Source organism: Gopherus evgoodei, chromosome 10 (genome assembly GCF_007399415.2).
Source record: "Gopherus evgoodei ecotype Sinaloan lineage chromosome 10, rGopEvg1_v1.p, whole genome shotgun sequence".
Taxonomy (NCBI): Eukaryota; Metazoa; Chordata; order Testudines; family Testudinidae; genus Gopherus; species Gopherus evgoodei.
The window spans coordinates 45073857-45087425 of record NC_044331.1 but is presented as its reverse complement, the minus strand read 5'-3'; the positions used below and the strand labels follow the sequence as shown (position 1 = coordinate 45087425).

The following is a 13569-nucleotide window of genomic DNA, read 5'->3' as shown; positions in this document are numbered from 1 at the left end:
ACAGAGTTTATGGACATGTAGATTGAAACACTGCTCTTCAAAAACTGGCACCATCTCTAGCCTGCTGAGTGATGGTGTAATGGGAGGAGAAGATACTGACGACCAGGTTGCTGCTCTGCAGATGTCTTGGATTGGGACTTGGGCCAGGAAAACTGCTGCTGAAGTCTGAGCTCTTGTTGAATGAGTGGTCAAAATGGCAGCAGCTGGAATGCTCACCTGCTCATCACACACATGAATACAGGAGGTGATCCAGGATGACATTCTTTGGGATGAAACCGGTAGGCCTTTCATCATCTCTGCTATTGCCACAAAGAGCTGCCCGGGTTTGGTCCTCTCAGTGTAGAAGGCCAGGGCACATCTAACATCCAACAAGTGTAGATGCCACTCCTCTGCATTCCTATGCTCTTCTGGGAAGAAAACCGGCAGGAAAATAGCCCGGTTACTGTGAAACTGCAAGGTCCCTTTTGGAAGGAATGCTGGATGGGGGTGCAGTTGAACTTTGTCCTTACAGAATACTGTATATGGGTTCTGATATAAAGGCCCTAATTTCTGAGACCTTCCCCAAGGTAATCGCTATTAGGAAGGCAAGAAACATCAAGAAACACTTCCATTTGGCTAGGTAAATTGCTCTAGTAGATAGTTTCCTACTACCTAGCAAGATCTGGCAGACTTGTTCTGAACAGGCCTGTTTCTTCAGGTTCAACTACGGAGCTTCCATGCAGTTGAGTGAAGGACCCAGAGGTTTGGGTGGAGTAAATGGCCGTGGTCTTGTGAGATCAGGGCCAGGCAGGGCGGAAGCGGCAGCAGGGGCACCAGTGACATGTTTAGCAGTGTCCCTCTCATTGGCCGCTGTAACACAAGGAACCATGCGAGGACGGTGGAAGTACAAGAATTCATGTCCCTTGGCAGGCACATAGTACTACTTCTCTGTCCTCTTTCAAGTGGGAGGAAGAGAAGATGGGGTATGCCATAGGGACCTGACCACACCCATAACAGCTTCACTGATAGGTAGGGCCTCCCTTGACGGGGCTGCTGTGGCCAAAGTGTCAATGAGGATATGTGAGGACTCTTTAAGAACCCCCACCCTCCAAGTCTAGGTTAGAAGTCATCTTTTTTAAATGCTCATGGTAGGCTCTAAAGTCAGCCAGGGGAGAAGGAGGAAAAGACGGTTACTCACCTTTGTAACTGTTGTTCTTCGAGATGTGTTGCTCACATCCATTCCAGTTAGGTGTGCGCGCCGCGCGTGCACGTTCGTCGGAAACTTTTTTACCCTAGCAACTCCAGTGGGCCGGCAGGTCGCCCCCTAGAGTGGCGCCGCCATGGCGCTCTATATATACCCCTGCCGGCCCGCCCGCTCCTCAGTTCCTTCTTGCCGGCTACTCCGACAGTGGGGAAGGAGGGCGGGTGTGGAATGGATGTGAGCAACACATCTCGAAGAACAACAGTTACAAAGGTGAGTAACCGTCTTTTCTTCTTCGAGTGATTGCTCACATCCATTCCAGTTAGGTGACTCCCAAGCCATACCTAGGCGGTGGGGTCGGAGTGAGAAGTCGCGGCCCGGAGCACTGCAGTTCCGAAGGCCGCATCCTCCCTCAACTGCTGGACCAGGGCGTAGTGGGAAGCAAAGGTGTGGACCGATGACCAGGTCGCTGCCCGACAGATTTCCTGGATGGGCACACGGGCTAGGAAAGCCAGCGACGACGCCTGCGCCCTGGTAGAATGCGCAGTCACACGGCCCGTAGGGACATGGGCCAAGTCATAACAAGTCCTGATACAGGACGTAACCCAAGAGGATATCCTCTGGGAGGAGATAGGAAGACCTTTCATACGATCTGCTACCGCCACGAAAAGTTGGGGGGATTTTCGGAAGGGCTTAGTCCTCTCTATGTAGAACGCGAGAGCCCTACGGACATCCAGCGAGTGGAGCTGCTGCTCCCTGCCTGAGGAGTGAGGTTTTGGGAAAAAAACCGGAAGGAAAATCTCTTGGTTGATATGAAAGGCTGAGACCACCTTGGGCAGAAAAGCAGGGTGTGGCCTCAGCTGCACCTTATCCTTGTGGAAGACTGTATATGGGGGGTCTACCACCAGAGCTCGGAGCTCCGACACCCGTCTAGCTGAGGTGATAGCCACTAGAAAGGAAGTTTTCCAAGAGAGGAAGAGCAGGGAGCAAGTAGCTAACGGCTCAAAGGGGGGTCCCATGAGCCGGGACAACACCAGGTTAAGATCCCAGGTTGGAGCAGGGGGACGGACGTTAGGGAATAAACGTTCCAGCCCTTTAAGGAATCTCGACACCGTTGGGTGAGAAAAAACGGAGCGACCGTCCGCACCCGGGTGAAAGGTGGAGATAGCTGCTAGGTGGACTCGCAACGACGATAAGGCCAGACCTTGCCCTTTGAGGGACAAAACGTAGTCTAAGATTTCGGAAACCGAAACTTCCATAGGGCGGAGATTTCTCTCTACGCACCAACAGGAGAAGCGCTTCCATTTCGCTGAATATGTGGCTCTTGTGGACGGTTTCCTGCTGCTCAAGAGCACCTCTCTCACAGGCGTAGAGCAGCGCAGCTCTGAACCAGTTAGCCACGCAGGAGCCACGCCGCTAGGTGCAGCGACTGCAGGTCTGGGTGACAGAGGGTCCCGTGGTCCTGGGTAATCAGGTCCGGATGAAGGGGCAGGGGAACTGGGTCGGCTATGGCCAAGTCCAGCAGCATGGTGTACCAGTGCTGCCTGGGCCACGCCGGGGCCACCATGATCACGAGAGCCCTGTCCCTGCGCACCTTCAGGAGGACCTTGTGGACCAGAGGGAACGGGGGAAATGCATAGTACAGGTGGGTCGACCACTGGATGAGGAAGGCATCCGCTATCGACCCCGGCTCCCTGCCCTGAAAGGAGCAGAACGCTTGGCACTTCCTGTTCCCCTTGGACGCGAAGAGGTCCACCCGGGGATAACCCCACCTCCGGAAAATGGAGAGAGCGACGTCCGGGCGAAGGGACCACTCGTGTGACAGGAAGGATCTGCTCAATCGATCTGCCAGAGTGTTCCGTACTCCAGGGAGGAAGGAAGCCCTGAGGTGAATGGAGTGGGCTACGCAAAAGTCCCAGAGACGTATCGCCTCGTGGCACAGGGAGGAGGACCTGGTGCCGCCCTGCTTGTTGATATAGTACATGGTCGTCGTGTTGTCCGTGAACACGGCGACACAACGACCCTGAAGCTGATGACAAAACGCTTGACAAGCAAGGCGGACCGCTCTCAACTCCCGTATGTTGATGTGGAGCCCCACCTCCTCCTGGGACCACAGGCCCTGTGTCCGCAGGGTCCCTAGGTGGGCCCCCCAGCCTAGATCTGAGGCATCCGTTGTCAGGGATACCGATGGCTGAGAGGGGTGAAAGGGAAGACCCGCACATAATACGGACTGGTCCAACCACCAGCCGAGAGAATCTAAGACCTTCTGGGGGATTGTGACTAACATGTCTAAAGGTTGCCTTTGCGGCCTGTAACGACTGATAAGCCACAGCTGGAGAGGCCTCATGTGGAGCCGAGCGTAGCCGGTCACAAAAGTGCACGCCGCCATGTGGCCTAACAGGGTTAGACATGTCCTCACTGACGTCAATGGGGCTGACCGCAAACGTTGAATGATCGCCGCCATGGTCTGGAACCGTTGCAGAGGCAGCGAGGCCCTGCCCACAGTGGCATCCAAGACGGCCCCGATAAATTCCACCTTCTGCGTGGGCCTCAGAGTGGACTTGTCTGTGTTTATCAAGAGGCCCAGACTTGCAAATATGGCGGTGATCATGCGGACATGGCTGTTGACCTGCTGTTCCGACGTGCCCCGAATCAACCAGTCGTCCAGATAAGGGAACACGTGGACACGGTTGCGCCGAAGATGCGCCACGACAACTGCCATGCATTTTGTAAACACCCTCGGGGCCGTGGACAGGCCGAATGGGAGGACTGCAAACTGATAATGAAGAGCCCCCACAACGAAGCGGAGAAAGCGTCTGTGGCGCGGCCAAATGGCAATGTGAAAATACGCGTCCTGCATGTCGAGGGCGGCGTACCAGTCTCCCGGATCCAGGGATGGAATAATGGTCCCCAGGGATACCATGCGGAACTTCAACTTCACGAGGTATTTGTTGAGTTCTCGCAGGTCGAGGATAGGCCTGAGGCCCCCCTTGGCCTTGGGGATCAGAAAGTAGCGGGAATAAAACCCCTTGCCTTTCTCGTTTTCCGGAACCGCCTCTATAGCTCCTTTGCTGAGGAGCGTCTGCACCTCCTGTCGAAGGAATTGCTCGTGAGAGGGGTCCCTGAAGAGGGACGAGGAAGGAGGGCGGGAAGGAGGAAACGAAACAAACTGCAGGCGGTATCCCGTCTGCACCAGGCTTAAGACCCAGCGGTCCGATGTTATTTGGGACCACGCCGGGAGGAAAAACGAAAGGCGGTTTGAAAACGGGGGGAAAGGATCCATAGGGGAAACTGTTACCGCGCCCTCGGGCGCACCTTCAAAATGAAGGCTTAGGACCAGGCGGGGGTTTTGAGGAGCCTTGGTTCTGCCCCCCTTGGTTCCCAGACTGCCTGCGCCTGCCGTTCCTGCCGCGGCGCCTGTAAAGGTCCTGCCGCTGGCGGAACTGGGAAAACGGCCTACGTTGTTGCTGTTGTTGCGACCTAAAGGGTCTACGCTGCGTCACGGGGGTGTGCATCCCGAGGGACCGCATGATGACCCTGTTGTCTTTTAGACTCTTGAGTCTGGGGTCTGTCTTATCGGAAAACAGGCCCTGGCCTTCGAAAGGAAGGTCCTGTATAGTGTGCTGGAGCTCCGGCGGAAGGCCGGAAACCTGCAGCCAGGAGATGCGACGCATCGTAACTCCTGACGCGAGGGTGCGGGCAGCCGAGTCCGCAGCGTCCAAGGAGGCTTGTAAGGCCGTGCGTGCGACCTTCTTGCCTTCGTCCAAGATGGCCGTAAACTCTTGGCGAGCATCCTGTGGCAGCAGCTCCTTAAATTTGTCCACTGCCACCCAGGAGTTAAAGGCGTATCTGCTCAGCAGGGCCTGCTGGTTAGAGACCCTGAGCTGCAGCGCCCCAGCCGAATACACCTTACGGCCAAGGAGGTCCATCCGCCTGGCCTCTCTGGACTTGGGGGCCGGAGCCTCCTGGCCGTGACGCTCCCTATCGTTCACCGATTGCACTACCAGTGAACCGGGAGTCGGGTGAACATGTAGATATTCATAGCCCCTAGAAGGGGCCATGTACTTTCTCTCGACTCCTTTCGCTGTCGGAGGGATGGAGGCCGGGGACTGCCAGATAGTATTGGCATTGGCCTGGATGGTCCGTATGAAGGGCAGGGCGACCCTGGTGGGAGCATCAGAAGAGAGGATGGTGACAATTGGGTCCTCTATCTCCGAGACCTCCTCTGCCTGCAGACTCAGGTTTTGAGCCAATCGCCTGAGGAGGTCCTGGTGCGCCCTGAGATCCAGCGGGAGGGGACTGTTGGAGGAGGTACCCGCCACCGCCTCATCCAGGGAGGAGGATGATGAGACCCCAGGCACGATAGTGTCCAACTGAGGGTCTTCCTCAGCCCTCGCCTCTGCCTCCGGAGCCACAGCGGAGTCCTGCTGTTTGGACCCTTCGTCCCCTTCCGGGGAGGGAGGGGGGCGAGACAAGGAGGCTTCAGGGGCCCTACGCTCCGCAGTCGCCGGTCTAGCAGGGAGCTGCTGGGGGCCCTGGGCCTGATGGTATGCCCAGGGTGTCCAGAATCCCCACTGTTGTGGGCCTTGGTCTTGCAGCGGCGGATCCCCGAACAGCGCCGCCTGCCGGTCGGTGCCCAGCGCATACCCACTGTCCGTCTGGGAAGATACGGACGGCTGTCTCGAGGGCCACGGCGGGGCCGACCCCGGACGGTAAGGGTCTGCGCGTGCCGGCACGGAGGATCGTCTCGGTGCCGGGGACCGGTGCCGGGAGTCATATCGGTGCCGGGACCGGGATCGGGACCGGGATCTATCACGGTGCCGGGATCCTGATCGGTACCGGGTGCCGCTTCGGTACCGGGACCTGCCACCAGCTCGGTGCCGGGAGGTCGACCGGGACCTGCCACCAGCTCGGTGCCGGGAGGTCGACCGGGACCTACCACCAGCTCGGCGCCGGGAGGTCGACCGAGACCGGGACCTGCCACCAGCTCGGTGCCGGGAGGTCGACCGGTGCGGCGAGTAGCGTCGGGACCTGCTCCTGGAGTCGCGGTGCCGGTGTCGCCGACTGGAGCCTGACCGCGACCGTCTCGATGCCGACCGTTGCCGCGAGTGCGACCGGTACCGCTGAGGGGAGCGGTGCCGGGACTGCGAGCGGCGTCGGGATCTGGAGCGCCCAAGACGTCGGGACCTGGATGGCGAACGACTGTCTCTGGGCGGCGCCGACAGCATGGGCTTGCCTCTGGACACAACCCGCACCGGAGGTACCGGGGGTGGCAGCCGAGTGGGCTCAGTCAGGGCAATAAGGTCCCGAGCCGAGGCGAAGGTCTCCGGTGTGGATGGGACCACTATCTCAACCCCAGATTTCATGGGGGAGCTCGGCGGCACCGGACTCAACGGACCCGCCGGGCCCGGAGTCAACGGTGCTGACGGTGCCGGCGGCGCCGCGGCCGATGTCGAGGCCGGGCGCTCAAGCCGGGTCTGCCTGGCCGGAGTATCAGACTTCGACGGCCTAGGCTCTGATTCCGGTGCCGGAGAAGGTCGGTGCCGGGGAGTCTTCTCGGTGCCGGAGCGATCCGGTGCCGGTGCCGATACCACGGCCTGCGAAGTCGACGGGTCAAGTGCCGCCTCCATTAGGAGAGTTCGGAGCCTCTGATCCCTCTCCTTTTTTGTCCTCGGCTTAAAAGCCTTACAGATGCGGCACTTGTCAGATCTGTGCGATTCCCCGAGGCACTTCAGGCACGCTTCGTGGGGATCGCTGGTAGGCATGGGCTTCTTGCAGGCCGCACACTGCTTGAAGCCCGGCGACACAGGCATGAGCCTGGCGCCGGGTGCCGGGAAGGGCTAAGCCCCCGGCAAAGAACTACTTAACAACTATTTAACTAAACTATCTACTTAACAAACTAATTAACAACTATATGGAACTAGAGATAAATGATAGACAAGCGATAGAGAACTAGGAGAGCTAGGGACGTGGAGGACAGCTAAGCCGCGCTCCACAGTTCCAACGACCGACACGGCGGTAAGAAGGAACTGAGGAGCGGGCGGGCCGGCAGGGGTATATATAGAGCGCCATGGCGGCGCCACTCTAGGGGGCGACCTGCCGGCCCACTGGAGTTGCTAGGGTAAAAAAGTTTCCGACGAACGTGCACGCGCGGCGCGCACACCTAACTGGAATGGATGTGAGCAATCACTCGAAGAAGAAGAAGCCTGTACCAGCAGGGGGCCCTCCTCTTCTTCTTCAGCCCCAACTATGCCCCCCAGGCCTAAGTCCTGTGTGTCAGTACTAGGCTCAGTACCTGAGTCTGGGTCCATTGCCAGATTGTGAGTTGGAGGAGCTCTCCTCTCGGACAGTACCATGATCCTGCTGGCATAGCGATGATGGCCTGGCATCAGCAGATGGTCCCGCACTGGACTCAATGTCATCTGCGATTAGGGATGAGTTGATGGTGCTGCTAACGTGCAGTGGAGGTGTAACCTGACATGGGTTGTACTCCATTGCACTCCCCTTGTTTGTCCTTCCTCAGTACTGGGTAGCATCCCCTCTCGGACCGTTGCTTCTTTCCTTGTACTGCAGATGGAGAATGGTGCCGAGAAGCATGCAGTGCTGGAAATACTCTTCGCATCAAAGCTGAGGTGCTTGTAGCTGAGTCCAGTCGGCTTGGCTCTGACGCTGGTTTAAGTGACACTTCCTTTAGGATAGCCTGTAGTCTAGCCTCCCTGTTCTTCTTTCTATGAGGCTTTAAATCCCAGCAGATTTGGCAACACTGTCATATGTGCGCCTTTCCCAGACACTTTATGCAGCTGGAGTGTGGGTTGTTCACTGGCATACCCCTGCTGCAGGAGGCGCAGGGTTTGAAGCCTGGAGACTGGGGCATGCCCGGATCCAGGGGTGAAAGAATCCCCTCTAAGCTAAGATGGGGGGAGGAGTCTAACTATACACACTAATTCTATCTAACTATATACAAGACTACAAGAAGTTAAGACTAATATAACTAATCTAGAGAATAACAGGAAAAAAACCACTGACTGACCGCCCTGCCAAAGCAAGAGGTCACAGGTGGTAAGAAGGAACTGAGAGGGTGCAGGGCAAGCTAGGCTCCTTATACTAGTGCGTAAGCTTGCAGCACTAGAGCTGGCCTGATGGATACCACTGACAGTAAAATCTCCAGCACCTGTGCATGTGATGTGTGCACACCTAACATGGAATGGACATGAGCAAGCACTCAAAGAACTAGATGTTCTTCTAAAGTTCAATCACATGTTGGCATGTCTATAGCTCAATCACAATTTATGGGCTCACTGCAGTGACAACGGAGTGAAACTTTATGACTTGTGCTATGCATCAAGAGGTCAGACTAGATGATCATAATGGATTAATCTAGACTCCTTTCGCATAGTGACTCTCAGTCAGTCTGGCAAATATCTAATTCCTAGAATGAGGGATTGATAGATTATCCTTTCAACTCTTTGGAGTTTTCACATCTCACACTACCTTAACAACTGTTCTATTTGCAAGATGCTGACCCTGGTCATCCTCTCACAGCAGTTTTACACCATTGTAATTGAGAAGAGAAATGGGCCCACTAGCCTAGTACAGCAAGCAATTCTCCTCCTCCTCAAACACTGATCATCATTGCAGCAAGCATTAGAATAAATGCCTCTACTTTCAACATGACACTATGAACTAGCTAGTGCACATGTCCCATCTTTGATCCTAGAGGATGTGTACCAGTCCGTTTGCAGAGAGCTGTACTGGAAGTATTGAGGTTCTCTGTTGCCCTCTTCAGCAAGGATTGGTAGAAATACAATTTGCTTGCAATCCTTAAAGACTTTCCAGTGTTAATAGGTCAGTTTTTTTAGGCTAGCTGCCTTGGGAGTGCCCCATAAGTATGCTACAGCTGAAAATAACACTATTACCTTTTGTTACTGTAGGTTAGCTCTTCTGAGTACTACACACATTGCGTTTTGTCCTTGTACTTGACCAATGTGCAACACACAGATAGCTTCAACAGGGAACCTGTTCTACTGTGAGCCAACACCTGTGCTACAAGGAAGGAGAATGGAGGGGCAAAGTATCGTACTATGTACGTAAGGAGAAACGCTATGGGAAAAAGATTTGAAAAGGTATTCTGAGATAACATACTCATCAATAAGTGGCTACGGTAGAAATAAGAAGAACCACAGAAGTCAGAGATTCAGTCCACTCACTGTGGGTTGGTTTGTTCCCTATATTCTCCAGTGCTTTTTCCATCACTTCTTGAGAGACACTATTCCACAGTCTAACAGATCTTGTTGTCAAGAAGTTTTTTCTGCTATTCAGCCTATGCTTTCCTTTTCTTCATTTCACCCATTGCTCCTAGTTTGTCACCTCTTCAAAGCCCTATTATATTTACAAGAATTATAAAACAAACGTCTCCTGCTTTTCATATGTGCATTTTTGAATTAAAAGTTCTATGCAATTATGAACACTAACAAAATGTTACTGAGACAAAACTTTCCTCCCTTAGGATGCTCATGCTGTATGAAGGACATGAAGACAGTTATGTGCAGAACTGAGGTTAGAAAAGCAGTGCAAAAGAGACAGTGTAGCAACTTTTAAATAAAACACAAAGTTTTCGTCTTTCCCATCCCTTGGGGACAGAGACTGGGCTAGCAGCCAGGGTTTTTGCAACCAAAGGCTGGATAAGAGTTTGTTCCTCAACTGCCCTCAATCATCACTGTTTGGTTTGGGACAGGTAAAATAAACAGTGTTTACAAAATATTTCTCAGTAATGGATTAAACAAATATATATTTATAACGTGGAATACGTTTTCACTTTTAGCTTTAATCATATGCTAAATTCTTTGCCAGTATCCCTTTAAACTTGTTCCTCCCCAAACACTAAAATACATTTCTCTCCCTACCAGTGGGATGTTTACCTTATTTGGAAGAAAGCAAAATTAGCCCTAAAATATCACCACAGACCCCAGCTCCACACAGCAAACTCAAAGCTACCATTTGTCAGGTTAGTAAGCTTAAAGTTTCTGGTGGCTAAAGTTGCACTCCTAGTGGAGACTGATCTCTAAATGAGTCAACCGGCAGACTCTCTCGTGCAGAAAGCTGAACAAGACTAAGGCTACTTTTATTTACTGCAAAAATAACAGATGTAGAGCTGACAAAACACAACTTGTGCTAATTCAGCAAGTGTTCTTTGGTCTTCTACCTCTTTGTGCTGAGATCCAGGGTTCACTGGTCAGAGCTCTACTTGAATATTACCTAATTCAAATTCATTTTAACAGAATGGTTCAGGGTTGGCATAACCCACTTCTCCTCTTATGTGACATCTGACTATGGAGATCACTTTACATTCCTGACATCCAGACCAGAAATAAAATCTCTAGTTCCTCTGCTAATAAAAGCTCCACATGAGCTCGCTCAGTTACATTTAGAGCAGCTGATGTGTGTTTCATTTATTAGGTGCAATTGCAGGTGGAAAAGAAACACAGTAGTGTGTGAAAGAGATGGAACAGAGGAGAAAGAATGTCTGTTTATTTACCTTGATCATTAGGCATTTTATCTGAGGAGTCAGCTACCAGGACAAGCACAGGGGAGTAAAAAACAAGAGAAAGATCACCAGGTCTGAAGGAGTGACAGGCAGTATTTAAAGAACTTCACACAGCAGAAAAAAACTAGTTAGAGATTTAAGCTTCCATTTTTAAACACAAAAAACTCACATAGAAACAATACTGCTAGATATTAAATTGACACACACCTTTTTTGCAAGGTTATTTTTCACCTCTCCTTACAGATATTATCTACATTAACATCTGTCCTATACAATGATTTCTCCATGTTTCCTTAATAGTACATATTTTCAATGTCATGTTCATTCCTACGCTTTCACAAGTTACCCATGAACAAGCATCTCCTGATTAAAGAGGCAGTTATATCATACTTGTTCATGTTATATCATCCATGACATTAACATGTAATTGTTCGCAGATCAATAAGAACTTATTTGCAAATCCTGCTGCCTGTACCGTTGGGCAGATGCAACACACTGCACCTGAAGTCTTTGGGTAACTAGATGTCAGTTTTTCTGAAACTCACTTACGGCACTGACTATGTAATAACAGCTTGGTGATATATGGGCCAATAATTAATTTAAAAATAAATCTCCACAAACATATGATTTTAAACTGGGTTATGCGTTTGTTTCCAGCCAAGAGCCGCTGGAAGATAAAGAGAAAACATCTTCCCTAATCAAACTTCATCTTTTCTTCCGCAGCCCATATTCAATACAAAATTGATGCTCCCAGTTGCTTTTCCTACAGGTATTTTAGGAAATGCTGGAGAACATACATGAGACTTTACCTTTGGGTGTTCTGAACTGTACTGCCTCCGACATAGGCCCCATGCCCTTTGAGTTGCGGGCCTGGATTTTGAAATAATATGGCGTATCAAGGGTTAACTCTTGGATCTGGTGTGTCAATCTGTTTCCCACCACAGGCTCAATGACCCAATCATGTATCTCAGCATTCACATCTGTGCTGTAGTAAATGATGTATCCTGTTCAAAGGTACCAAAAAGATAAAATTTATGCATTAAAGGGTGGGATTTTTGTTGCTTCTTAAATGGCTCGAGCACAGATCCTACTGACATTAGATGGAATAGGTGCTCTTAAACCACTGAGGGGCTTTCGAGAACCACAACCTCCTTTGTTTCAATATATAAGCATTCATTTAAATCTTAGATACACATCCCATGGGAAATTTTAAACCATTGTATTATATCATGAAGTATAACAATGCCACTTAAAATATCAAAATTATCCTACATTCAATTATAGAGAATCCCATTATTTCCATCTTCTTTTCCAATCATATGAAAACAATGTAAAATAATAATTTGAGGACTATTATAAGAATGCTCCCTCCTCAAATATTAGCAGTTTAGAGAAAAATGATAGCTTTAAAATAAAATAAAAAAATAAGTAGTTACAGCTTTTGCTATCTCTCAGTTTATATTAACAATGAAAAAATGTAAACCTCAAGAGAATTGCATATCACCTGTAAAGGTATACTAAATTAATGTAACCTTTTATTGAATATACTGTATGTATGGCACCATGGTGAACTGGCAAAATGATTATAATATATAATATATTTAATGACAGTGAATGGGTAGAAACAATGGCATAAAATAAATACTAACAAATACAGGGCTAAACATCACTAGCCCCATGCGCCTGCACAAGGGGATATCTGATGTCCCCTTTCTCCCTTGCATGGGCTACCCGTACCATAGGTAGAAGAGTGGAAGGGGCTGCATACTCTGCAGAGCTGTAACCTCCTCTCCCATGCAGGTAGGTGACACCCACCTCTATTCCCTGGGCTAGTCCCCTGCAATGCAGCTAAGATCTGCCCTAAGCAAGGAGCAGCATGTAAAGTGGCAATCAAACCCCAGAGATTAATGCAATTGAAGACAACACTCTTTATTTTTGTCTTGATTAATTGGTTGGTATTTTCAATATATTGTATAACAAAGGCCTGTAGAACCCAGAAATTGCACTTCTTAATGTTTATTTACATATAAGACACCTAAAGTTATGTTAAAAAAACGTTATTATGGTTGCAAACAAGCCAGTAGAAGCTAGGGAATGTTACAAATAAAGTTGCCTGTGCAACCTTAATTCACCCCTCTTGTGTGCATGCATTATGATACAGTCTTTAATGACATGATCACATACTGTTTTTTCCACAGGACCCTGTCTCCCTCAGTGCACAGAAAGGCCAGTGCTGACTTTGTGAGCTATTTAGTATCTTGTTTTCTATTCAATCCACCAGAGGGCAGTCTGTTCACATGTTCCTGGAAAACGTGGAATTGGCGTACAACTGACATATAAAGGGAATTCTAATGCTTCACATAATGCAATCATTTTATCAGATTTCCTTTTATAGCGTGATTGCAAATGTGATTACAGAACATTTTTAAAACATTCAGCTGTGATCGTTGCACATTCAAAGAATAATAAAGCTTAGTCTTGTAAAATTCTGCTTAAACCAGGTGAGCAAACACATTATTTTTTTCATCTTCTTCATCATTTTAAGAGTGGGAAAGCAACTTCTGTGCCTGGATTTTTATGACAATTTTGGATGAAAAATCTAAATTTGTCTCTTTCTTTTTCACATACACATATATGGAACACTTGATGGGGTGGCATAAAGATTTTATTGGCATGGATTTGAGATGGCTGCATAATTCACAAATGATTAAAAGTGGAGTAACTGATTTTCAGACTCAGACCAGTTCAGGTTTAAAGTCCACTAGTACAGTATGAAAGCTAGAAACAGGAGACTTGCACTATTGCAATGAGGAGAGTCTCATCTTTCCAAAAGGATACACAACCC

General features: G+C 50.0%; 1 protein-coding gene across 10 annotated transcripts in view; it reads right to left on the bottom strand.

Annotated features, from left to right (window-relative positions):
* The window catches only part of NEO1 (neogenin 1), a 559154-nt gene that overhangs the window by 61320 nt on the left and 484265 nt on the right, over positions 1 to 13569 (bottom strand). For 7 of the 10 annotated variants that reach the window (XM_030577723.1, XM_030577731.1, XM_030577725.1 and 4 more), the window contains exons 20-21: positions 11534 to 11728; positions 10716 to 10748 (exon numbers count right to left, since the gene is read on the bottom strand). In XM_030577723.1, coding sequence (XP_030433583.1) covers positions 10716 to 10748; positions 11534 to 11728 — 228 coding nt within the window. The remainder of the gene's footprint in view (positions 1 to 10715; positions 10749 to 11533; positions 11729 to 13569) is intronic. The other 3 variants (XM_030577724.1, XM_030577727.1, XM_030577728.1) reach the window with 1 other exon arrangement.